The sequence below is a fragment of the Motacilla alba genome, chromosome 10 (genome assembly GCF_015832195.1).
Source record: "Motacilla alba alba isolate MOTALB_02 chromosome 10, Motacilla_alba_V1.0_pri, whole genome shotgun sequence".
Taxonomy (NCBI): Eukaryota; Metazoa; Chordata; class Aves; order Passeriformes; family Motacillidae; genus Motacilla; species Motacilla alba.
The window spans coordinates 3373491-3400191 of NC_052025.1; the positions used below are offsets into that span (position 1 = coordinate 3373491).

At 53.8% G+C, this 26701-nt stretch overlaps 1 protein-coding gene across 4 annotated transcripts in view; it reads right to left on the bottom strand.

The window, feature by feature from the left end:
* NPTN (neuroplastin) overlaps nucleotides 1-26701 on the bottom strand; it is a 43467-nt gene that overhangs the window by 1361 nt on the left and 15405 nt on the right. For 2 of the 4 annotated variants that reach the window (XM_038146750.1, XM_038146749.1), the window contains exons 2-8: nucleotides 23687-24034; nucleotides 18725-18893; nucleotides 15404-15498; nucleotides 9260-9393; nucleotides 8135-8408; nucleotides 444-453; nucleotides 52-125 (exon numbers count right to left, since the gene is read on the bottom strand). In XM_038146750.1, coding sequence (XP_038002678.1) covers nucleotides 65-125; nucleotides 444-453; nucleotides 8135-8408; nucleotides 9260-9393; nucleotides 15404-15498; nucleotides 18725-18893; nucleotides 23687-24034 — 1091 coding nt within the window. In that variant the 3' untranslated portion in view covers nucleotides 52-64. Of the gene's footprint in view, nucleotides 1-51; nucleotides 126-443; nucleotides 466-8134; nucleotides 8409-9259; nucleotides 9394-15403; nucleotides 15499-18724; nucleotides 18894-23686; nucleotides 24035-26701 lie in introns of all 4 variants that reach the window. The other 2 variants (XM_038146751.1, XM_038146748.1) reach the window with 1 other exon arrangement.

Below are 26701 nucleotides of genomic sequence, written 5' to 3' on the forward strand. Positions count from 1 at the left end.
GGGCAGGAGGGCTGGGCCTCCCGCTCCCGGCCGGGCGCAGGCAATACTTACATGATGAGCATTTTTAATTTGTGTTTCTCTGACGTAAGTTTTTGTCTTTGTGATTGTTTGTAGAATTGGTTTTCCTGCAGGAAGGGACGAGAGAGAAATGCATCAAAAATCAGTGACAGGAATAGGAAAAATAGACATTATTTGGACTTTGTTAGACAGCGTTTCAGTCTTCCTCCCTTTAACTGGCTGAAGACAACAGTTTTAGACTCTATTTTAGCACAATATTTGTTTTCTAGCAAGATGTTGCTTTTCTTTCTTCCAGTGCTAAGAAATGCACCAGACGGTCCAAGACCATCTGCAATGTCACATGCAATATCAATCCTATGATTTCTCACCTCCCACAACCCCCCAGATTAACCCAAAGAGTATTTTTTTCCTGAAAACACACTTACATTGGCCCAGCTGGTTCATCATCTGCAGCAAGCATCCCGATGCGCCCAGGGAGAGACAAGGGAAGGAAAGAAAAAGAGAGTCAGCGTTTGCAGGGGGCTGCAAGGCGAGCAGCAAACTGATCTATCTACAGCATCAAAGGCCATTCCAGTCGGGAGTGCAAGGATCATGGAGTTACTGCTCTGGATTCGGGTTTAATGGCAGGTATGTTGCTTCAATGGGTTTAGTTAACACTTGGAATGCTGGTCATGAAGGACTGCAACTGTAGCGGACAGATTGGTGCAACATGGTCAAGACTCATCTTGTCCCCAAGTTCCAGTGGTTCAATCTCATAAAAAATAGATGAGGAGACAAACCAACGGTTCAGTTGTAAAATCCTGCTGGATGTTTGCTTGCATTGACTTTTTTTTTAATATGTATTTTAATTTTCAAGCTGTTTTTCCTCTCCTGATGGGTAACTCCTGGTAAATACCCCAGAGGGTACGTACCCCACGCTCATTTTCCCCCACGGATGAAACAACCTCTACATTCCCCATTTTTCTCAATGTTTAATTAGAAGGGACCAGGTTAGGAGGAGGCTGAAGGGGAACACTCGATTCCAGCCCCAACCACCGTCCTTGGGCAGCAGCATCCGATGTCACCAGGAGGAGTCGGGGTGCTGGGACACCTCGGGACACACTTCAGCCGCAGAGGACTGGCAGCATCGTCCTGCCCATGGCCCTTGGCAAAACTCATTTAGGAACTGCCGGGGGGTGGGGAAATCTGCCAATGAGGAATGTTTCATATTAACTCTCACGACCAATTGGGCTTTGTTTTGGAGTTCTCAAACACTATTTTCACCCACGCTGTAGTACAGAAGACAAAAATGCATTTACACAACAGTACAGGAGTCAATCCAGGAGCCTAATGCTCCCACAGATGGATTTTGGGGGGACCAATTCAGGCCCTGCTGGTTTTGGCACTTGACAGTTGCCGTTCCCACCTCGTGCCGGAGGGATTTTTCAGGGAAGTCTTTGAGAAACTCTCAGCAGGATTCCACAAGGGTGCTTAGTGCACATGAAGCAGTTATGGAAATTACAATCTTACAGTGTAGGCATCCGCATGAGCACACGCCAGGAGTAATGTCAGGGAGAGGGGACATTACTCCACCTGGGCCCTCGAGGCAACGGAGAGGCAAAGCCACCGCTAGCACAGACAGTGACCAGAACAAAAAATACTCCAAAAATAAAGAACTAACCACAAACCAAGAGCTTTACAGCCAAAGTAACAGACTAGCCACACACCGGTGTCCACAGAATTCCAGTACCAGCAACAGTAACTATCGGACACGGTACAGAGAACTGGGACTAGGAAGGACAGCCAGACATCAATGTGCTGTTGTATATACAGTGAGATATACAGAGACACATCAGGTACTCAAACACAAAGCACAGCAGAGGAATCTACGGCTTCCTTCCACAAACATCTCTGGGAATCGAGGGTCCGAGAGCAGCCGAGCTCCGCGCTCCGGGCGGGACGAGCCTGGGAGGGACAGCGAGCCCTGGCCCCCGACGCCAGCGCTGCCTCTGAGACCCAACTCGGCTCCAACAAGCACCTTCGACTGCTTTGGGAGTTTGTTTGGCTGGACTTCAGCAATATCAAACTGCACCGTGGACACTCGCTACAAAATAACCATTTTCCCTCCTCTGCTCAAAGATTTAAATGCGCGCTTCAGATCAGCAAGTTTGTGTTATCAAAAAAAAAAAAGCAAAAAAGCAGCATCAAGTTTATAAAGGCTGCTGTCGGTGATTCCTCACGAAGATCCCACAAAAAAAGCCTACTGGGAATACTTTAGAGGTGGATCCCCACCACTCCTCCCTGTCCCATCTCTAACCTAAACCAGAGATAAAAAGACCAAGGGAAATTCCCGGTCAGCTGTTGAGCGCTGGCAAAGCATCCCCAGTACAGTACAGACACAGACCAAACCCTCAGCGAAACCAGGGGCAACAGAACAACAGAAAAACCAGTACAAAATCAGACTAAAGAAAAGGTTCAAAACAGCAAACTGAAATCCAAATTAGTTGTGAACGTGAATGAGGAAGTTTTCAAGAGTGTTAACGTTATGACTTGTGCATTGTATAGACTGAAGCGGAGGTTAAACAAACTCCAAAGCATGCAGAGCTCTCACTTACCACCATTTTTAAGGGTATGATGCAATTGAAGGGGGGAAAAAAAAAAAAGAAGTCATAGTAACCGACAAGATCAGCATCACCCAAAGCTTTAATGCCACAGCCCTGCTCTAGAACAGTCAGCAGCACCTACGGCACGGAAACGCCCCCAGCGCTGCCGGGAGCGGCCGCTGCCCACGCGGAGCCCCTCCTCCGGCAGCGCCTCCCTGCGCTGGGCATCTGCAGGCTCCAAACCCCCCCGCTCACAGAGCACAGCAAGAACCCCACAGCCAGGCCTCTCTCTCCTCAGGGGATGCAATGGCCTGCTTCACGGGGCCCCACAACTGCACATTCTGAGCCAAAATGGGAGAACTGCTGCTTGGCTTTGACGCAGGTAATCAATCCCTGCAGGCAGAAATATCTGGGAATTAAAACTGGAAGATGATGATAAGTAGATCTCTATTAGCGCCTCCACTTGGATGGAAATGTGTTTTGTGCCCCCCTTCCCATTTTCAGCTTTAATTTACAAGGCATTTTATATGTCACTCAGTTTCTTTCGCTGCCTTTGGAAAGCTACAGGGTTTATTTTTAGTATCAAATTAATCCTGGGTAGCATCTTGTGACTGGTGGAAGTTAAAAATGAAACACTAGCGGGTTCTTCCAGCACTAAGATTCCAATTTTTGCTTCTGAAGGGATTCTACATCTCAGCTCATGCTTGAAAACCTGGAAAGAATCAATCCCAGACTGGTTTGGGTTGGAGGGGACTTTAAAGCCTATCCAGTGCCACCCCTGCCATGGGCAGGGACACCTTCCACTGTCCCAGAATACTCCAAGCCCTGTCCAGCCTGGGACACTTCCAGGGATCCAGGGGCAGCTCAATGCTCTGAAGGAGCAGCCAGAGCCTGTGACAGCTCAGGGTCCTGTGTCCATTCCCAGTGGGATACAGCAATGCTGCTGGGACCAGCTGATGGCCATGGGCCCACGGTGTACCTGCCTCACAACCTGCTCGCCCTGACAAATTGAAAGCGTGGGAGAGAAAGATGTGCATAAAAGGGAAACACCCCACTAAAATCACTGGTTACAAAATGGTTGCAGTTAAAACAGTTTGTTTCTTTCAATTACTTACAGTAATAGCAGGAACAGGGAAAGTCAAGAAAAAAGCAAAAGAGGGTTAGAAAGAATGTGGGGAATTGAATGGAGCTTCTGCAGAGCCAGGAGAAGAAACACGTTTAGGGGAAGTCTTTGGATTAGGCTGAGGAATGAGAGGGGAAGAAGGAAAAGGGACATGTTATAACCCAGTGACCTCAGGGCTATGGATTTACAAGTACAAACCACTCCCATTCCTATGGGGAATGGAGCCAAGGGGTTTTTACCTTCTACTTACCCCAGAAAACACCCTATAAGCCAGGGGCTGTGCTGATTTTAGACTATTTGATGCAACAACAGCAGAAAGCCCACTCCTGTAGGAACCTCTGCTAGGCTACACTCAGGTGGTGCTGGCCATGGAACCGAGCAGCTCGAGCTGTACTACAGAGAACAAAGCCATTCCCCTCTCTCCCTGTGCAGGGCAGCACCCTGGCATTCCCCGCTGGCACCGCCTCCCGCCGGGCATGCAGCCACGTGCCAGGGCATGCCAGCTCATGCAGCTCTCGCCCCCAAAGCCACGGAAGCCGCAGGTGGCCAGCCCCCTCTGGATCTGCCAGCCCCTGGCTGCTCTCTGGGAATGGGGAGCGAGCCGGATGCTGCCTTGCCAGGTGGAAGGCAGGTCAGAACTCACGTTCTGAAAGGATGCAGCAATTCAAGCGCCGTCTGCCCTCCCTTCCTCCTTCCAGCAGGGGATTTGGGTGTGCTGGGAGGAGCCCTCATCCACAGGCTCCGCAGCAAACCCCGCTCCAGGCACCCCCTGATGCCACTGCTTTGGTGGAGACAGGGATTTCACGGGTGCAATGTTCCTTTTCCTGCTCTCCAGCAGCAGGAAAAAGAATCAACTCCCAAATCAGAGTTCTGAGGAGGAGGAAACATCAGCAAAGGAGCTCCTGAGCAGCCCTGGCCCGAGGCACACCAAGCAGCTCACCGGACACACAAAGCGAGGTCCATGCAAAACCCAGGCCTGCAGTCAGGAAATGCCAAAGTTAAAGGAGTGTCCCTGCTCTTCCAGCATGGCAGCGCTTCCAACAGAGGGAACCTTTACACTGGGAAGTGTTTTGGGAACGCAGACCTGCTCCAAGTGTACCCAGGAGTCCACCACCCTCCCAGCCTCCCGTGGGCACACTGAGCCAGGGCACTTGAAGCCTGTAGCACATGGAGATCTGAGGGAAAGGGAAACATTCAATTGCTTCTTTGGGCTGGCCAGGAGAGTTCCCAGGTGCTGGGGAACAAGTTCCAGATGCCTGGAATCCTCTCACCCACAGAATGCTTCTGTCCCACCAGTCACATCCCTTGGGACTAAGTGGGCACTTGTGCCCAGCACCAGACTGGTGTCACCTGAGGAGCTGCCCCAGCACACCCCAAACGCTGTCATTTGTGTAGGTTTAAGGGAGCCGGCCCTAAAGTATCAGCTGGGCACAGCACGAGGGGAGAGCTCACCGTGGGCACCTGCAGCTCCCAGCAGGCTCCAGCTCATCCTGCACTGCCCCAGACAGGAGCCAAGGCGTGCTCCAGCAGCTCAGCAACAGCTCCTTCTGCCCCGAAAGCCTTTCATTTTCCTGAGCACAGGAAGTGGCCACGTTTAGCAGCACTGGTTTTCTCCAGATTTTAAAAACAGTCCTTAGAAGTGGTCTGAGTAAGCCACGTTTCCAGTTCTCTGTGCACTCCTCTCAGCAGGCCAGATGGTGGCCAGGACATCAGAGGATTCCTGAGGGGGGACACCTCAGGTCCAACGCCTGCAGCCCAACTCTCGGGATCTTTACAGGGATCTGCAGCCAGAGCCATCCCCCAGCAGGACGTGATGAGCCAAGGGCCAACAGATCCACAGGGGCCATCCCCCCTCACACCTGCCGTGGGACCCGGGCTGACACACACCTGGGGACTCCAGGAGGCCATTCCAGAGTTATTGCACCCTGGGACGACGGGGTGATGATGAAGCAATCTCAGTGTCTAAATTTGGAGAGGTCCAAGGAGAACATTCCCATCCCAGCAGGAAGGGCAGCAACAGCTCCACGGTTGTTGCAGCACCACCTTACGTGGAGCTCTGCCATGAGCACATCCCTAAAGGTGAGCACGTCCCACCGACACCAGGAAAAGCCAGCAGAGATCCTGGCTGGTGCCAGCTGCTGTGGATAAGGAGTGCTGCGTGTTTGGCCTCAGCCACAGCTCCCTGACGTTCCTTCCCCGGCCCCCTGCAGCAGCGCAGGCGGAGGTGGGATTTTGGAAGGGGGAGCTGAAATTCCAAACGCCGAGCACGCCGCTGCATTCCAGCATTAACTTTGGCATTTCGTAACCATGTCTTGAAAATAATAAAATTCAGGATGACCGGAGTCAAACATCCACACGTGGCAATCAGGAGGCTCCTGATGATTTCCCACGCGTGCTTTTGTACGCGCCCTGCTCCCGGGGCGTTCCCCACCTCGGCAGCACAGAAAGCTTCGGTGCCAGTACAGAAAATGCACAGCTATCCAAGGAATGTGCGACTCAAGGTGGCACGATGCCAGTTGTGTCCATCAGCCAGGCAAACCTCATCCCCAGCTACGGACTGTCACACTCAGCATGGATTTCTCCTCCAGGGAGAACATCTGACCCCCGTGGAGGTGCGGCATGTCACTCGCCAGGGCTCTGCCTTCAGAACAGCAGCCCCAGCGAGCGCTGGAGTAACCTCAGCTCCTTGGCTCATCATCCTGGACAGCTCCAGGGGGATGATGAGCCCGGATCCCTGGGGTACCTGGGGAGCGGCCACAGCAGCCAGGAAAACTCCCGCCTTGGAAAGAGGCAGTGAACTCTTCACGTCCAGTGCGAGCTCCCCTGCACCACCACAGGGGCTGTGCGGTGATCTGCTCACGCCACAGCCAGTTCCTGTTGGATTCAATCCATCCGGGGCAGTTTGCAGGGAATATTTGTGTATCAAATTCCCAGGACCTTGTTTTGGTCCTCGTGAAACTTCAGCCAATGCAAATTCTGAAAGGGGGGAACTCTAATCACTGACGTGGAGGAGGAGGAAAATGAAAATTGTCTGTTCCAAGTTTTCCGGGCTGGTGGAGGTCCCTGAGGCCACGCTGAGGGCAGGACAAGCCCTGGAGCCGCTGGAAGCTGTTAGTGATGCACAGAACATGCACTATGGTTCAACTGGGGGCTCCACCCTGAGAGCAGCCCCCACACATGCTCTGTAAGCAGTTAGTAAGTGCTACTCAAGGCTTACAACCAAAGCTGGTTTCCTCTAGGGATGCACCACTTCAGCCAGTTCTTATCCAAGCCTCGGCCCTTCTCCTGTTATTCCATTGGCTGTGTTCCACGAGCTCCTCTCCTCCCCGTGGATCCTGTGTGAGGCCCACCAAGGTGGCTGTGCCCACCCCACACACACATCACTGTCTCACACCTCTATTTTCATGCCTTGCGAGGGCCCCTGCAGCCCCACAGCCACACGCAGCTGCCCTGGCAAACAGCTCTCACTGGGAAGGCCTGGCCAGCCCAGGACGGTGCTGAGGATCGCTCCAGCGTGCTGCCCTCCACCTGCCCCATGCCTGCATCCATCGTGTTCCTGCAGCACCACGACATTCCCGCTGCTTCTCCCAAAGAGTCCTTGCAGAGGTTTTCTTGCTACACACTGGAGTAAGCTGCTAGCAGCACATTTAAGCTGTTTCTCAGCATGGATCTCGCAAATATTCAGCCTCACACTGCCCCTTTCCCCAGCTGTGCACAGGGGAAGGTGTGCAGGAGAAGCTCATAGATCGAAGTTACTACGAGTTGTATGTACCAAACACAGATGAATTAATGAATTATTGCTACCATCAAACCTGATAATAAGGCCTATTTTTATAAAATCTAATCAGTGGCTACAATAGATACAGGTTCCAGAGCATTCCTTAACTAGAGGTTCAGCTACACAGCAGAGTAAGAGCCCTCCCCCCTCTCTGAACCCTGCACACATTTTAGTTTTGCAGCACCTTTGCAGCCCCAGTCCCTTGAAGTGCAATGATTCCTGGGTTTGAGTGTAACGTCCCCTCACAGCCCCTGCCCGGTGTCCAGCCACGGGGAGGAGGGAATGCCACCAGGGGTGAGGGCGCTGCCAGCTCTGCCCTGCGCTGCCCCGCGCTCCTCGGGGCGGACGGACAGCGTTATCAGGAAAGAGACGGGAGCGCTCCACCCCTCATGCAACAAAGCTTTAAAGACATCCACAACCCCCTCCCACCCCCGAGACCCCCTGAAATCCAGCCCTGGGCCTCGCACCCTCTGGGCTTCATGTCCGGAGAGGGAAGAAGGAGAAAGGCAGGAGCGTGGAGCGGGACGGGCTGGGCTGCTGCTCCTTCCTGCAGAGGCCCCGTGGCTCCTCCAGCAGCAGCAGCAGGCGGCGGCCGGGCCGGGCCGGGTCAGCGGCGGCGCGGGGCGCACTTACCGTCGGGAACTTCGTCCGGCCGCTTCCGCTTCTCGTAGATGACGATGATGACCACCAGGATGACGATCTCTGCCAGGATGCCCAGGAAGGGCCACAGCGGGGCCAGGTGGCTGCGCACGCGCAGGATGGTGGTGACCGACACGGAGCCCACCTGGTTGGTGGCGTTGCACTGGTACTCGCCGGGGTCCTCGTTGATCTGCAGGTTTGTGATGCTCAGCTCGGTGTAGTTCTCTTTGTTGGAAATGAAGAACCTGCCCGAGGAGTTGTTGATGTCCTGGCAAAGGGACGGGGGTGGGAAACAGCAACGGTTTAAGTTCTGGGGCCTTTGTGGCACGGGAACAGGAGGAGATTTGAGGGAGGAGCTCAGGCCTGGTGTTTGTGTCTCCAAACACCACAAAGGGAACTCTGCACTCAGGGGTCTGATCACTGCCAGCACTCAGCCACTCCTTAAAACCTCCAGCTCACACTCAGCAGGGAACACTCATCCCATCCTGCTATCAGCTTCACTTCTGGCTCCATCCATCCGATCCATGCAGCAACAGGAAACAACTGGGCTGGAGGGGCTGGAAATTCCCAGCTCCTCTCTGCTATTCCCACTGCTGGTCACATTTTCCTGCTCACTGACTGCATCCCTGGCTACATGGAACAAACAGATCACCCAAGCTCTAACAGGGATCACTGCCACCTCCTCATATTAAGTCTTGTGAGCTCAACCAGTAAAACTTGGAGGAATTTATAACCAAATGTGGTTTTAAATCACGTTTCATAAGTCAGATCATGCAGTTTGTAGCAAATTCCAGAAAATGGCTTTCAGGGTAAGTTCTTGACTTTGCCCAGCAGTGCAGTGAGCAGTTTTTTTCACATACCAATAACATAAATATCAAGTTTATATTTATATATTTAAATATATTTATATTATTTAAATTTTTATATAAATATCAACTTTACACTCATCCATCCATCCTCACTGCTGCCAAAAATATCCACCTTCACTCACACTTTGGAAGGACTGCGCTTTGAGAAGTCACAAAGCTCCTTCAGCAGCCCATCCCCAAGGCCAGGCTGCTGCTTTCCTCCCTCTCTGGGGCTCTGAGCAGGTGGAGACATCCTGAGCCCCTTCCTTACCTCAAACACCCCATTGACCTTCTTGCGCCACACCCACTCGGGGTGGGGGAAGCCCACGGACTTGCAGTACATCAGGGCCTCCTGGCCCTCGTTTTTGTTCTCGCTCCTCTTGTGCCCAGTGATGTCAGGAGTGGCTACGAGACAACAGAGCAGCTTCTGAGTACAAACAGGCTTCTTTCACTCACCTGGACACAAATCCCTCCTGCTCCCTGGAGGCTGGGCTTTCCCACCCCGAGGGGATGTTATGGAGGAACTGTGTTTGTGTGTGTCCCTGGGAGCAGCCCTGAACCCTGTGCCCTGTGTGTGTCCCTCAGCCCTAAACCCTGTGCCCTGTGTGTCCCTGGGAGCAGCCCTAAACCCTGTGCCTTGTGTGTCCCTCAGCCCTAAACCCTGTGCTCTGTGTGTCCCTGGGAGCAGCCCTAAACCCTGTGCCTTGTGTGTCCCTCAGCCCTAAACCCTATGCCCTGTGTGTGTCCCTCAGCCCTAAACCCTATGCCCTGTGTGTCCCTCAGCCCTAAACCCTGTGCCCTGTGTGTGTCCCTCAGCCCTAACCCTGTGCCCTGTGTGTGTCCCCCAGCACAGCCCTAACCCCCCCTGAGCTCAGGCTGGCTCAGGGCAGTGCCTGGGCTGACCCCTGGCCCAGCAGATGGCCCCAGGCTGCCGGGCCCACCTTTAAAGCTGCAGCTCCTAATTACAGCACACGTGGCTGGATGTGTGATGGCAGCTCTGAGCTGTTAATCCAGCCCAGGCCAGCCCAGCTGCTCCAGGAAACTGGAATTTCCTGCAGGAGACTCCCCTGCTCCAGCAGCAGATCCCCTGCAGGTGCACACACAGAGCCAGCAACTCCAGCTGCAGGCTGAGACCAAGAGGGGAATTTGCTCCAAGGGAACAAAAGCTCTCGTGCCAGCAGACGGCAGCTGAGCCTGCTCTTCCCAAAACTGCAGCACCAATCTTTGGGAAAATGCCTGGCAAGCTGATGTGCTTCCTACTGTGCCGTGTCAAAGGGGCTGTGATCAGGGAGCATCCCGTGCCTCAGATCCTTTCAGGACAGTAACAGCACGATCCAAATGAGACTGAGAACCACAGCAAATCCATGGCCGCAGGAAAGGCTGGGCTTCAGCTCCTGCTGGTGTGCGTTCACCTGCACAGGCACACCAGGAGAGGCCCAGGCATCCTCCCAGTGCCCATGGGAATTCCAACAGCATTTCCAACGCAGCATTCTCCTGGGCTTTGCAGGAGTCCTGACCAGAGGATGAAGCTCAGCCAGATGCAGACTCCTTAATTCCAAGATGATGCCAAAACCACTACACCACGATGGGTAAGAACAGGCCAAGAATAAACCCAAGGGGTTTATTTAAGGAAACTGACACCCAAAACGCATCTTTCCACATCAGACATAAAAATACCCTGAGAGAAATAAAACCTACCCTGCATGAAGGCACCGGATCCAAAGAAACCCCTGGTCTTGTACAGAAAGGAGCTGCCAGAAGCTGAGGGAAGCTGGGAGGAACATTCCCCACCCGCCAGGTGATCCCTGTGCCTGCCAGGGGCAGGAGCGCCTGGAGCAAATGGAGCTCCTGAGCTGAACTCAGGTCTTCAGGCAGGAACTCAATCAGCGCTGGGGCTGGCAGTGCTGTGCTGCTGCAGCACCCAGGCACTGCAGAGCACCTGCCACGTCCTTCCCAGCCCCTGTCGCCAGCCTCGGAGAGGAAAATGACATTTATCCCAAATCATGCGGGCTCTGGAGGGGACTGTCATCTGGGGACCTACTGAAAGGTGCCACCACTTCCCTGCTGGGCTTGGGACCTTCTTAAAGCAGGAGCTGGGTGAGACCCCTGTGGCTTTTGCTGCCTGGAGGAGGCCAAGGAGGGATCTCCTCCAGCCTAGGGACACGAGAGCACAGCGGTGACAAGGACAGGATCCCAGAGCTGGCACTGCTGCAATGCCATCAGGGGCTGCAAACTGGGAACACTCCCATGAGCAGGAGCAGCAGTGGCACTCAGCAGCTCAGAGGTGCAGCCCCACCGCAGGCTGGCTTCCAGTGCCACCCTGAGCAGGGCTGCACCTGGAAAAGGGGACGGGGACAGCACTCCCAGCTGGCCCAGTTTGTGTCAGGCTGCTGGCAGGGAGGGGAAGGGACAGGAAAGGAGAGGGAACACTTTCTGGGACATCTCCACTCCTGCTCCAGGGTGACACAATGACATTGCTGGAAGGAGAGGCCGGCTCCCAGGGTGATGCCAGCTCCCGGCAGATCCCAGCAGAGCAGCAGTGCCCAGAATACCTCTGCTCCTCGCTGGCTCTGCTGGGCCAGGGCTATTCCTGGAGCACCCGGGGGATCTGTGCAGTGCTGGGCTTTCAGGGCTTGCTGCCGCCACCCAGACACCAACCCAGCCTTTTCTCTCCCAAACAATGCAGGAACTGTGTCCTCTGGCCCCATATCCCTGCAGCCCCAGCTTTAGCAGGATTTTCCTGGGAAGCTTTTCAAGGCAGGATTGCTCCCTACACTATCCTGCTCCATGCCAGCCAAAGCCCAGGGCTGATTCCTTAGGTTTGAAGTCTGCTCTGCTTTGCTGTGCAGCTTTTAGCTTTATTTTAAGTGTTCCCAGGATCTTTTCACAGGATGGTGAAGACAAAACAATCCTGTTCTAGCTGGAGACTCAAGGCCAATCTCTTCAAACTTCAGGTCCAAAGCTTAAACAATGTGAAAAGAGGAGGGCAGGCAAGCAAGCAAGGAGGACAAAACGTCATCATTTGAAGCTGTAAATTGGACAGGTAACTCCTATATGCAAATGGACTAAAACTTATAAAACTGAGATCTCATGACCAAGCCCTCCTTTGCTCCCATCTTGGAGCCATCCGGGCACTGCTGGGGCGTGGCCCTTGAAGGCACTTCAATAAATCTCCACTTTATTCCCCTTAACTCCATCCAGCCTCTGCTCCAGCTCCCCAGGGCATCAGAGTGGGGCAGGTTTTGTTGGGAAGGATTTGGATTTGAGCTCTCAGGCAGCAGAGCCCCCTCTCTGCTCTGTCACTGCTGCATCACTGGCAGCAGCAGCATGCCCCTGGAAAGGGAGGCTTGGACTCCTGCAGGTGAAGCAGGAGAAATCCTCAAGGTGGGCTGGGAACACCTCACAAAGAGCAAAAGGAAGCAGGGGTAATTTAAATTAACTGCTACCAAAAAAAGGGAAAATTAATAGGCATTCAGGCATGCTTGACATGAGAGGAATTCTAAGCAGCGTCATTTTGAGAGCTTTAAACCAAAACACAGGAGAAAAGGGGTTTGGGGCAGGGTGACCGTGGGGCTGCAGTGCTCCTGGCTCCCCACAGGCACAGAACTCAGCGTGCAGCAGCTTTCTGAAGGGTTTGGGGGTCACACAGCAGGAAAATTCATCTCATACACAGGAGGCATTCAGCCCTTCCAAGCTCTTTACCAGTGAAAAGGAGAGGGAAATTTAAATGTGTACCACTTCCAAACCATGGCCCAGTTACCTTCAGGTTTCTCATTAATAGACAAAATTAAAGCAAGGGCAAAGCACCTAAAAATATTCCTGCACTGCAAACTGGGATGTCTGAGGGGTGACCTGAACAGGCCTCTGGAAAGTTTTTTTCTGGTTATGATTCCAACCCCTGTCTCCCTCTGGAGCTCGAAGGCACCAGGAGAAGGGGGAATGTGGGAGAATTTTCATGGATGCAGCCAGGTTTAGAGAGTGTCCAATTTAATTTGTTCCTGGGAGAGAGGAGCCAGGCTGCAGCAGAGGCTTGCTGAGACAGCCAGGAACTGAGGAGCAGGCTCTTTCCCAGGAATACCTGGGAGGAGGGAACAGGAAGGTGCAAAGGGGAATCCCTTGATGAGGCAAGGGCAGAAAGGCCTCACAGGAAGGGGAACCTGCTTCCTCTCCCCTTCCCCCAAGATCCTGTGAGAGCAGGAGCACTGCAGAGTTCTCCAGGGCTGCATTTCACAATTTGTGTTTTCATCCTCAGGCCTCCAGATCTCGACACCAGCACTGCAGGGATGCCCCAGGTGGAAATGCAGCAATCGAAAATCCCCTTCCAGGGGGCAGGAGGGGGTGTCCTGGCCAGGCCTGGCAGCTCCAGCACCACCACCCACCAAAATCCCCCCAGCCTGCTCCAGTGCCAAGGAAAAGGGGACACGAGATCCCTGCTCCAAGGGCCCCTTTCCCTAAAGCCAGCATTTGCTGCATTCCCTAAACCCAGCATTTCCCTAAACCCAGCATTTCCCTAAACCCAGCATTTGCTGCATCCCTAAATCCAGGATTTCCCTAAACCCAGCATTTGCTGCATCCCTAAATCCAGGATTTCCCTAAACCCAGCACTTGCTGCATCCCTAAATCCAGCATTTCCCCAAACCCAGCATTTCCCTAAAGCCAGCATTTGCTGCATCCCTAAACCCAGCATTTCCCTAAACCCAGCATTTCCCTAAACCCAGCATTTGCTGGATCCCTAAACCCAGCATTTCCCTAAACCCAGCATTTGCTCACCTCAGGTCTGCAGCTCAGAGCTGCCCCCCGAGCTCCGGGGAGCTGAGCAGGAACAAAGCCCCCCCAGAAGTTCCGCAGAGCTGGCTGAGGGAAGGAGCCCTGGAATAATCCCCAGGAAAGGCACTGGACACTGCCACGACACCCCGGACTCCCAACTGCTCTCACACCTCTGCCCTAAGGATGTTTTTGAGAAAAAAAATCCCAGAATGGTTCTGGTGAAGGGACCTGAAGCCCATCCAGTGCCGCCCCCGCCACGTGCAGGGACACTTCCCACTATGCCAGGCTGCTGCAGGGACAGGGGGCAGCAGCACACCAGGGGAGGTGGCCCTGCATGCCCCGGGCTGCCTCTGCCACAGGCTCTGGGGAAGCTGTTCACGAGCTGTCAGAAGATCCCTATTTCTGGAGCGAGAGCACTGTGGCATTCACACCCTCCTTCCCCTGAGCATCAGCAGAGCGAGCTGCACCGCAACCACAACCAGATCATTACAGTGAAACCTGGGTGTCATGGCTCGAGCACCAACAGCACCCACGCAGGCAAATGTGACATTACAGATGTGCCACACAGGTAAGTATGACATTACAGATGTGCCACGCAGGTAAGTATGACATTACAGGTGTGCCACACAGGTAAATGTGACATTACAGATGTGCACGGGCACCCAGCTGGTGTCAGCGTCCCTCCCATCTGCTCCACGTGCAATCCCCATGTACCACCCCCAGTTTCCCAGGAGGAGTATTGAGGAGTAAATTACTTGTGGGAAGTGAGTAGGATCAGCTCTCCTTGCGCTTCAGTGACAGAAATTGACTTTTCTTCCCCCAGAGTGAGCTCCCAGCTCCCTGCCAAGCCCTGCTGGCGGCCCTGCCTGGCAGAGCAGCAGCCAAGCCCGTGGCCAACACTCCCAAAGACCATCAGAGCTGGCAGAGGTCTGGCTCCACTCCCAAAGCTGCGTGTCCCCTCTCCAGGAGTGGTTTGTCACCTAAAGCAGGCCAGAGCAGCCAGCAGGAACTCTGCATTTTGATTAGGGTAACATCAGGAGATTCAGCAATTGGAGCAAAAGGGCAGAATGGAAGGAAAAAATCCCCAAGAAAAGGAAAGGAAGGAAAATGGAACCCGTCCAGCTGTGTACCCTGAACACCCCACCATGCTCCTCAGAGGCACGGGGCAGTGGAATTCCCTTTCCCACAGACTGATGGATCCTCCCAGCTGGATCCCAGGGCCTGCCAAATTCCACCCAAATTCCCAACCTCAGCCCTCCCGCAGCCCTGTGGGAATTGCCTGGGCATTCCCTGACACCAGCCCTGCTCTGTGGCTCCCCTACAGCCACACTTGTGGCAAACCTTGCCCATTCTGCAGCTTTTATTCCTAATTTCAGGTTCCAGGAGGTGCCCGTGACCCAGAGGTGGGTGTTTCAGTGCTCACAAATCCATGGCTGCTCCCATCTCTGAGCTCTCTCCCTGGATGTGTGCCAGCCTCTCCCTGGAAATCAGAGCTTTTATCTACAATAACAAATTATTATTTCTGGTTATGAACCCAGGCATGCAGAGGAGGCCTTTCCTGTGTTGTGGGGCTGCTGAGGGAGGCAGGAGTGCCACTGCAGGGCCAGGGGAGGAGGGGACAAGGGGCCGGGGAGGGTCGCAGCAGTACCTCTGACTTCGATGGTGGCGTTGGCCACGGGAGAGCCGGAGAACACGAACACACACAGGTACTCCCCCGACTCCTCTGCTCGGGCCTTCAGGATCCTGCGGGGACAGCACAGCTGGCTCACACCCACAGCACCTCAATTAACACCCCTTAATTGCACCCCCTAATTGGTGCCACCAGGGCACGCCCACCCTCCCCAGCACACACCGAGGCTCAGTTTCCTCCCCCAAAAGACTCCTTTTTTATTCATTATTCCCTTTTAATTAGTCCTTTTTATGAATTCTTTTCTTTATTATTTCTTTTATTATTAATTTTTTCTTTATTATCCTTCCCTTTTTTATTAATTCTTTTTCAATCAAGCAAAAAAGCCCCGGAAGAAGAACACAAACCCTGCAACAAAACCATTTAATGACACGTGGAAACCGCTCAGACACGTGGAGAAAGCTGCTCACTTCAGACCGGGTGCTGACAGCATTTACACACCCAGACCTCAAGCTAGGAAGTGAATTCATTTCAGATAAGCAGCCCTGCAACGGCAGAGCAGCTCAGCAGCTCACTTTGAGCAGTGCAGGTTCGAGCCCCTCCAGGCAATGCCCAGGGTGAGGAGAGGCAGGACAAGGTGGAGCTGTGACTCTCCCCGGGCTCTGGTTGCCATCAATCATTCAGGAGCTGCAAACTGACACAGCTCAAGGGTTCACAGGCACACAGCAGCTCCCTCCCCGAGCTCGATGAAGGTTAGGAGAGGTGCACTCCACTGGATTTTTAATGGAAACAGGTTAATCTCTACATTCTGGAGCTTTCTGGATGATAAAAGTACCCGGCTCTGAACTCCAAGCACCAAGAACATCTGACAGCAAAACAAAGTGACTGAAAAACAAGAACCCAGGAGTTTAAGGGAAATGAACAGAATATAAAAGATGAACCAACATATAAACCAAAATATAAATAAATGGGGGAGGCAAACACCCTCTGTTAACCACAGCTACGCTGCTGCTGCTTCTCATGGAATTCCTGGATTTAAAATGTAACCACAGCACAGTTAAGGGGCAGATCCAAAGCAAAACCAAACAGCAGAGAGAGCCTGAACTCCAGCATCAGCAAAGCAGCCCAGGAGCGGTCAGGAATTCAGGATCTACTCTGTGGTTGTGATATTTTGTGAAAATCCCTTTGCTAGGATTTTCTTCTCCTGAGAAGCTGAAGGGCCTCAGCTTCAAGTGTAAACAGTTTGTTATCTGCTGCTGTGGGATGCAGCAGGTGCTTCCTCCATTGCTCAGTGTGGGATGTTTCTCTTGGTGGCCAATCCAGGAGGCAGCAGCTCTCGGACTCTCGGGGAGTCACAGCACTTTGTTATTCATTCCTTTCTATTCCTGTCTGGCCTTCTGATGAATCTTTCTCTCTGTTCTTTGTAGTACAGTTATAGTGTGGTCTTTTTAATGTAATAGATATCATAATGTAATAAACCAGCTTCTGAAATGGAGTCAGGATCTCTCCTTCCCTTCACCAAGTCCTGACTGCCCTGAATCCACCGCATCACTACTCTGCTAAAGGAAACCTGGGATTTCTCCAGCTCTCCCTGAGATTGCTGGGAGTCCTCCCATTCCCTGGGGACAAGGGGACTGTGGAGCTCTCCCACTCCGCTCCTTCCTTCCCCAGCAGTTAAAACTGAAGCCAAGCCTAAACCCTCCTTTCCAGAGGAATTTGGAAGGCAAAATCCAGCCTGGCTTGGCACAGCCTCAGCCTGGCCCTTGCTGGGCAATGCTGGGCACTTCCCAGGAACCCCGAGCACCGCTCCCACGCAGTGACTGCTCCTCAGGGAAGCACAGCCCCAGAGCTCGGGCCCAGGGCTGAGCAGAGCACTGGGGAGGGTCAGGAAGGAATGATGGAAGGAAATGAGACACGGTTTTTAATTGCAAAATCAACCAGGTGATTCAAAGTGAGCGAAAGGGGAAAACGAAAGGACAAATCATTAATCAGGATCAAACCCAGTTTCCAAAATGCTGGGGATGAGAGGCTGCTTTGCTAAGGCCATGAAAACCTGAACATCCCATAATCCCGTGGCAGCAAAGCAGGGGGAAAAGGGCCCCTCTAGAGACAGAGAACTGTTGGGACTGAGCTGCCAGCAGGGGTTAAAACATCCCTAAAGTGCTCTTCAGCTTGGCTTAACGTGGAACTGCAAGCTGGATTTGCTGTGCATCAAGGGGGAAAATGGATGGAAAGAAAAAACAGGGCAAGAAAATCACAGAGGGAACAGACTCTGAGGGAGCTGCACGGGATCCCACCAGCTCCAGCCAAGGGATGGGATCATCCCACAGCACTGCTGTGACCACACAACCCCACCCACACCTCAGGAACACCATCCCTGCCCATTCCCATCTCTCATTCCAGCTGGGATTTCGGGTTCCAGGAGGATGTGCAGCAACAAACCCATCCTTAAGGAGATGGGCAGGACAAACCCCACACGCTCCGAGGAAACCAACACCACGCTGTGTGTGCTTTGTCCAGGTGAACCCTGGAGAAGAGCTCTGAACTTCCAGCTTTACTCATCCACCCTGGAGCTCACTGCGGGAACACTGGGTGTGCCCTCGTCCCCTGGCTTACCCCAGGCCACCCACACCTCAGGAACACCGTCCCTGCCCATTCCCATCTCTCATTCCAGCTGGGATTTTGGGCTCTGGGAGGATGGGCAGCAGGAAATGGGCAGGATACACCCCACACACCCCAAGGAAACAAAAACCACGCTGCAAGTCTGTGAACCCTGGAGAAGAGCTCTGAACTGACAGTTTTACTCATCCACCCTGGAGCTCACTGCGGGAACACCTGGTGTGCCCTCATTCCCTGCCTCAGCCCAGGCCACCCACACCTCAGGAACACCTCAGGAACCCTGCCCATTCCCATTTCTCATTCCAGCTGGGATTTGGGGCTCTGGGAGGATGTGCAGCTACAGACTCATCACTGAACCCTGGAGAAGAGCTCTGAACTGACAGAGGTCTACTTCAGCCACCACTGTGAGAACACCGGGTGTGCCTTTGTCCCCTAGCTTACCCCAGGCACTCACACCTCAGGAACACCACCCCTGCCCATGCCCATTTCTCATTCCAGCTGGGATTTTGGGCTCTGGGAGGACGTGCAGCAGCACACCCACCCGTGAACCCTAGAGAAGAGCCCTGAACTGCCAGAGTTTGACTGAGCCACCGCGGTGGGAAGGACCACCGGGAGCACCCCTGTGCCCGGCTGAGCGCAGCACCCACCTGTACTCGCAGCACCCACCTGTACTCGCAGCACCCACCTGTACTCGCAGCACCCACCTGTACTCGCAGCACCCACCTGTACTCGGTGGTGTTGGAGGCTTTCCTGGTGCCCGGGATCTCCTCGCCGTTCTTCACCCAGTAGCTGGCGGCCAGGGGGCTGGGGCTGCTGGTCAGGTTGCACTGCAGCGTGACGGCCACGCCGGCCACGTGCAGCACCACGTCCTCGCTGGCGTTGATCCGCGGCTCTGCAAGGCAGGGACAGCGCTCAGGGCCAAACCCGGCGACGGTGCCGGCTACTCTACGCGGCACGGGGGGCGGGAGGGGAGGGCACCACACGGGGGATGGCACTGCGGGACACACGGAGGAAGCACAACCAAACCAAAGAGCTCGGAGCTGGCGCGGCGGCGCCCCGGGGCCGCGCTCCTGGGGAGAGACAGAAGGGGTTAATGGTTTATTGGGAATCCCCACACAGCAGGTGACACCAGCGACTCCTGACACATCCGTGCTTCCCACACTAACTCCTGGCGCTGCACGTGAGGCCGCAGTTACTCCTCCAGAAGCTTCTTGCTGGCTGGCACGTGGTTCTTATCGCTCTTCCACCTTCTCACTCCCTGAAAGGTGCCTGTGCTCAGCTGGGGCTGGGCTCTCTCCCCAGGCAGCACTGACAGAAGCAGAGCACTCAGCCTCCAGCTGCACCAAGGCAAATACAGGTTGGATAGCAGCAAGAAGTTTTTCACAGACAGGATGATAAAGTTCTGGAATGTTCTGCCTGGGGAGGTGCTGGAGTCACCACCCCTGGGTGTGTTTAACACAGCCTGGATGTGGCACTGGGTGCCAGGGTTCAGTGGGTGTTGGGGCTGGGCTGGACTCGATGGTCTTGAAGGTCTCTTCCAACCCGGTGATTCTGTGGATTCTGTGAATTCTTCTCCTTGAGGTTTCAAACGAACCCATTTTTTATATAAACAGCACTCAGGCTTCTCAGTAATATTCTGCATATTCCCTGCCCAAAGGCTGCTGTGGCCCCAGGAGAATCCACAGGGCACAACTTCCCTGGTGTGTGGAACTGGGGAAGGCAGGAGGCTGAGGGAGAAGGGCTCAGAACCTGCCAGTGAGATGGAAGGACACGCAGCAGGCTAAAATCAGAGCTGCAACTGGTTTGTGTCTGAAGTAACCTTGAGCACAAACATTTCTAAAGAACAAAAATAGCCCCAGTGCACGAGCAGAGCCTAGGAATTGTGCTTTGGGGCAATTCCACTCCACAGCCTCACCTGGCAACACCAAATTCCCAAACTTTAGGGCAAAGCCTTTCAGAAGTGCTAAAATCAATGAGGGCACTGTCCTGCTGTTTGAGAAGCACGCTGCCTTCAGCTCCTGCTGCTCTCCAGCACACACAGCTGCCCGATTCTCAGCCACAGAAGTTGTTTCCCAAAGCTGGCAAAAAAAAAGACCTTTCTGCTGCAGGGCCCGTGCCTCACCTCGGGTCTGAAGCATCCTGTGACAAACCACCTCACACGGCATGGCGGGGTTTAAAAATGTCACAATTCTTGCTGTCAGTCTTCCAAAAAACAATGTTTTTAGGATCAGCTTGGCCTGCAGGCCACCCCAGCGGCCCTGTGTGTGGAAATGCTGCTGTGTGCCCTGCCTGGGATGGATTCCTGACTGATTCCAGAGGTGCAGCTCCAGCTGCTCCTTCCTCCCTCCCTCCCCTCTGGATGCAGGAGGCTGAGGAAGCAGCAGACATCTCCCTGATTTCTGCAAGTCATGCAAGGAGTTTGGATTCTGGAAACTCTGCCTTGTGCTAACAGTTTGGGATATAAATTTATGATCCATGGAGCCTCTGGGATGCAGGTTATGAAACACAAGGAGAGAACAGAAAATCCCAAATGTGTCAGAACCATCCCAGCTTTCCACACAGGGAAGGAACATCCCTGTATCCTGTGGCACATCCTCAGATTACTGCCCAGGAAGGAAAAATACCCATCCTCTGCTAACCTGCAGCATTCCAGGCCTTGGAAATCCAGCTCTTTAAATCATCCTTTAACTGCAGGAACACTGCAGTTGCTGTTTGCGTGATAAAATTTTCACTCTGTTTTTGCCTCATTTCTCCCACACTGGGCATTTTATCCTTCCAAGGATTGTTTGGGCCCATAATTGTTGTGTTATTCCCATATCATGCACCATTCCTGGCCTGCCCCGTGTGCTTTTCCACCCCCAAAAAGCTCATCTGCATTCCCACAAAAACACTGGCAGAGCTCTGGGAATATTTTTGGAGTGTGTCTGAAATAGTAACTCAGTGACTGACCTGCAACCTTTGCAGTTTTAGTTCAGCAGAACTGAAGGCAGCTGTAAATCTCATTTCCAGCTTCACCTGCATTTATGTTACTTTGATTTGGTTATTAAAAAAAGCAAATTGATGGATCAATCTCCTGATTTAATTGCAGGAGACAAACTACAACTGGAATACTGGGACAGCAGCAGCCAAAGGAGGATGCTCACCTAGAAAATCACTTTTTACACATCACTTGAAGAGCCCATTTTATGTAAGCTCAGCTTTTACAGCTGAAACCCAAGCAAAGCAACTAAAAAAAAACCCCAGCAAGTGAAATTCTGGTTCCAAATCCGGAAGGAGGTGGAAAGCAGATGGTGGTTCCTGGGTGCCAGATTTTCAGGAGCAAGCTGGTCTCTGCAGAGGCCAGGACGGAGCCTGTGCTCTGTGGGGCTTTGGTGTCACAGCAGGGCAGCAGCCAGCACCAGCAGCTGCAAACTCCAGCTCCACTGAGGCACACAATTCCCATTTCCAAGACAAACTGAATGGAGCAGCTGAGACCACCTGGGCAGGCTCAGGGAAGGGGCTCCACTTCCAGGGACACCTTGGGAACCTCGTCCCCGTTTTCCTCCTCCTCCAGCAGGCTCAGGCAGGCGCTGATGTCCATGGGCTCCTCCTCCCAGCAGGAGCAGCTCAGCTGTCCCAGCACACCCGGGAAGGCACTCAGGGGTTTGATCCACGCTGCCCTGCACAGCAGAGCCCCAGAGCAGCGCGATCCCACACAAGGCACTCAGGAGGCAGCTCCCACTCAGCAGCAGCAGCTGGAACAAGCTGGGAGGGGAGGAGAGGCTGATCTGCAGCCCCTGCAGCAGCTCGGGGCCTGAGGGAGGGAACCCCCTGTCCACAGGGACACAGCTGTGCTCCCACAGGCTGGCTCTCCCTCCAGCAGGACTGTGTGCCCCAGAGCTGCTCTGGAGCGTGGTATTCCCATTCTCTGCACATGATTCCTTCACCCAGGGTTTTTCCGCTGGGAAGCTGAAAGGCAGCGAGAGGCCTCAGAGAAAAGGAAAACAATTCTGATGTCATTTGCTTCTCCTGTGTTTGCTCATGTGGAATGTGTCTGGAGATTGTTTACCCACAGGTGATTGTTGTGTGAGCTGTTTCACTCTTTGGCCTATCAGGGTCAGGACTCTGGAAAGAGCCACGAGTTTCATTATTATCTTTTTAGCATTCAGCAAGTATCCTTTCTGTATTCTTTAGCACAGTATATATTCTTTAATATAATATAGTGAAATAAAGTAATGAATTAGCCTTCTGAGAACATGGAGTCCTCCTCATCATTCCTTCCTTCCTCGGTGGCCCTGCATTTCCACCACGGAGCCCCAGGACTGTCCCAGGGCACGGGGCTCTCTCCAGCACGCAGCACTCCCTAGCAGGCACACTCGCAGGATCATTCCCAGGATGGCAGAGCTGCTGTGGATGCCATGCAAGCATTCCAGTCCTTTGGCAGCCCAAAGGACACGGGAGGGGCGAGGGGTGGGCTGAGGCCGGGCAGCTCCAGCTCAGGGACCCGGTGTCACTGCGGGCACTCCACAGCACCGGGTCACCAGCCATTCTCCCACGTGCACCAAGGCTGCTTCCATTTCCAGAGGGAAGGTCTCTGATCCAGCAGTGCCCACAGCAGCACCAGGCTTCGGGGACAGCTTTGGGGGGGATTTTTCAAGGTACCCAAATAAGTGATCAAGATACAAATACAGAGTTTTGTACCCAGTAGGGCATTAAAGGGTTATTTGTGCGCAGAGCACAGGAGCAAGACCACACTTCTGCTCTGCTCTTCTGTCAGCTGAGGGCACTGAGAAGCCACCCAAAACAAATTCTCCTGTACCTGCATACTGCAGATTTAATTCCCTCCAGCTGAAACTCAGCAGCCATTTCCTCAGGCAAATGCAAGTTTTACATCTGACCCAAAATTCTTCTCTACAGAATCTGACCATATGAACTCCCAAATCCACCCGGGGTGGAAAGCAGAGTGAAGGCAGGAAAGTCTTGTCACGAGCAAGAACAAAAAGCAATTGTGGGCCAAGCACGGCCTCTGCTCCCAGAGCTCTGCTGCTGCCAGGAGCTGCACCCTGGATGGAGTCACTGAGCTCAAGGCTGGGCTCAGCACTGGCAGGACGCTCCCCTGCTCCCACAGGCTGCACCAAGAATGGCTGCAGCTCCTCAGTGCTGCTGCATCAGAGAACTCCTTAGGAACATGCTGCTGGCCAGGAAGGAGAAAAAACACCACGACTTCATGGAAAAATCCAAACACGAAAGGTCACGTGGAACTGAAAGGGAAGGATTTGTCCAGAAGCAGATATGTAACCAAAACCAGGTGAGGAGGCATTCCCAGAAATTCCAAGAGAACAGAAGAAATCAAAATCGAACGGTTAGAGTTGGGAAAAGAACATGGAAATCAAAGAGAAAGGCACTGGTGGAGAAGCCAGGGAGGCTGGAAACCTCCTACAAAACTAAAGGGAGGAGGGAACAAACACAAATCCCACAGCGGGCCGGATTCACATGGAAGCGCTAGCACACATCCCGAGGTTTTCCCAAGTGCTTTGTCCTAAGGAGAAGAGACACGGGTGGCACACAGGGCAGCACTACAGGCGAGGAGGAGCAGCCCGCGCGCGTCGGGATGACAGGACAGGGTGGCAGAGGGTGGGGACACGGGGGCGGGGTCACCAGACTGCCTCTAGACACTACAGTGCCACTACTGGGGGCCGGACTCACTCTGCAGGACGCTTATAGTAGCCTGGGCTCGAATCCACGTAATGGAGGGATTTTGCCTCAAGTCATTCCTCCTGGGATCGTTGCTGGCCCTGCACTCGTAAGTCCCAGAGTCTTCCAAGGTAAGGCGGGTTACTCTCAGCACACTCACCCCATTGGCCCCGTAGGCAGTGTTAATGGTGACACGGCGCTTCCGAGCGCCATCCCACAGCTGTTTGAAAGCCTCTGCCCGGTTGACTTCCGCATACCACCACTGGATCTCTGGAGTGGGGTTCCCAACCACATCACAGTACAGTTCAAAGGCGTCCCCCGTGAGCTTAGTTTCTGACATGGGCGACTTGACAAACCCGGCTGCAGGGAGGGGCAGCAGAAACGCAGTGACAGAGCGGCAGAAAACAACAGAGCTCACACACAACACAGCAGCGGGGCAGAAAACAGTTAGAGACACGGCATCGGCAGGGACACGGCTTGGGGACACCCAGGGCACCGGCAGTGACACAGCTTGGGGACACCCAGGGCACCGGCAGTGACACGGCTTGGGGACACCCAGGGCATTGGCAGTGACACACCCAGGGCATCGGCAATGACACAGCTTGGGGACACCCAGGGCACCGGCAGTGACACAGCTTGGGGACACCCAGGGCATTGGCAGTGACACACCCAGGGCATCGGCAGTGACACGGCTTGGGGACACCCAGGGCATCGGCAGTGACACAGCTTGGGGACACCCAGGGTGGCTTGGGGACACCCCCGGCACTGGCCGTGATACAGGATGGGGACACCCACGGCACTGACAGTGACACAGCCTGGGGACACCCATGGCAGCGGCAGTGGCCAGGGCGGCAGGGCAGGAATTCCCGATATCCCTGCTCCTCCGTTCCCTGGATTTGCAGGCCTTCTGCAGCCCTGGGCAGCTCGGGATGTGCCAGGGTTAAGTGTCCCTGCTCAGGGATCTGCTCCCTGAGGAGGTTTCTTTACCTGATCCACCCACAGGGGCACCAGGGCTAAAATCCCAAAGCTGTGCCAGCGGGGAGCTCTGCTCTGACCCCCTCTCCCATCTATTTAGGACTTCCAGGGCAGGGAATTCCCCAAGATACCAGTGACCTATTTTCCTGATCAGCTCAACTCTGGGAAAAAGGGAATTTCAGTGGAATGAACACTCACAGGCCAAAAGGTCGCTCTGTTAGGAACCCACAAAGAACCTCAGGAGTCCCCCCCGTGTGGAGAGGGTTGATATGCTCAGGCCACAATACAGGATATTCCGGATATCCTAAATCCTCCTGTACTTACCCGCCTCAGAGCCCCGCTGGGAGCGCACACACACACATTAAACTGTCCTTCAATCCTATTGCCAAAGATATTTAGGAGAATGGCAGTGCCTCAACACCAGGCCCTTCCCCCAGGCCCCTCCTAAAACTGCGGGATTAGGACACAGCTGGCCAGACAGATTATGCAGCAAAACCCGTCCTGGTGCTGTGCTGGGGCAGGGGACATCAGCAGCGTGGGGAGGGACAGTGTCACTCCGAGGAGAACTCGGAGCCTGTCATCCCTGTCCTCAGATTGTGCCATCCCTGGCCTCACATTCCTGGCTTGTTTTAGGATGAGAGGTGAATCAGTGAGGTTTGGAAATGGAAATGGGGACTCGGAGCATTCATTAAACAGCATTTAATGAGTCCCCTAAAGGCCACAGCCACAGCCCCCTAACAGCCACAGCCTTTACTGACCAACAGCCACACACCCCAATAATGAACAGCCACAACCCTCAATGACCAGCACTCCCTGACCCTAAAGAACCAGCACTGGCCCTAAAGAACCAGCACTGACCCTCAAGGACCAGCACTGGCCCTAAAGAACCAGCACTGACCCTCAAGGACCAGCACTGACCCTCAAGGACCAGCACTGACCCTCAATGACCAGCACTGACCCTAAACGACCAGCACTGACCCTAAACGACCAGCACTGACCCTAAACGACCAGCACTGACCCTAAACGACCAGCACTGACCCTCAAGGACCAGCATCCCCTGGGATGCCAAACAGCCTCCATACATAAATTAACAAATATTGCAATTACCAGGGGCAGTTCTGGGTTAATATTTTGCATTTCCAGCCACTCACAAACAGCAGCAGTGAGCGAGGTGATGCCACCAGAGGGCCACTACCCACGGTGACACCCAGCCAGGAGCTGCACAAGGAGCTGGGATCTGCCAGCACCGAGCAGGAATGCTTAAAGAAACCCCAAAAAAGTTGGGGAAAGGTGAATTACTCCCGAGGATGCAGCACAGGGCAGTGGGAAGGGAAGTGCTGCTGCCTTTGGGCCCTGCCAGTGGATGCCAGGGCTGTCCCAGCACGCAGCGGGTGACACTGGGCAGGTCCCGGTGACGCAGGAGCTGTCAGAGCCCAGCCTTGCCTTTCTTGGGCCTGTCCCACAGCTCAGCTCCTGCTCCAGAGACAGCAGCACCACAAAACCCCAAACCAGACACAGCCACGAGCGCAGGGCTGCCCCAAGGGACTGTGCCTGGCTTAACCCCAGAGATCTGCGACTAAGCTCGGTTTAACCTTAAAGACTTGGGACTGTGCTCTGCTTAACCCCAGAGATTTGGGACTGCTCTGCTTAACCCCAAAGATTTGGGACTGCTCTGCTTAACCCCAAAGATTTGGGACTGCTCTGCTTAACCCCAAAGATCTGGGACTGCTCTGTTTAACCCCAGAGATTTGGGACTGTGCTCTGTTTAACCTTAAAGATTTGGGACTGCTCTGTTTAACCTTAAAGATTTGGGACTGCTCTGTTTAACCCCAGAGATTTGGGACTGCTCTGTTTAACCCCAGAGATTTGGGACTGTGCTCTGTTTAACCTTAAAGATTTGGGACTGTGCTCTGCTTAACCCCAGAGATTTGGGACTGCTCTGTTTACCCCAAAGATTTGGGACTGCTCTGTTTAACCCCAGAGATTTGGGACTGTGCTCTGCTTAACCCCAAAGATTTGGGACCGTGCTCTGCTTAACCCCAGAGATCTGGG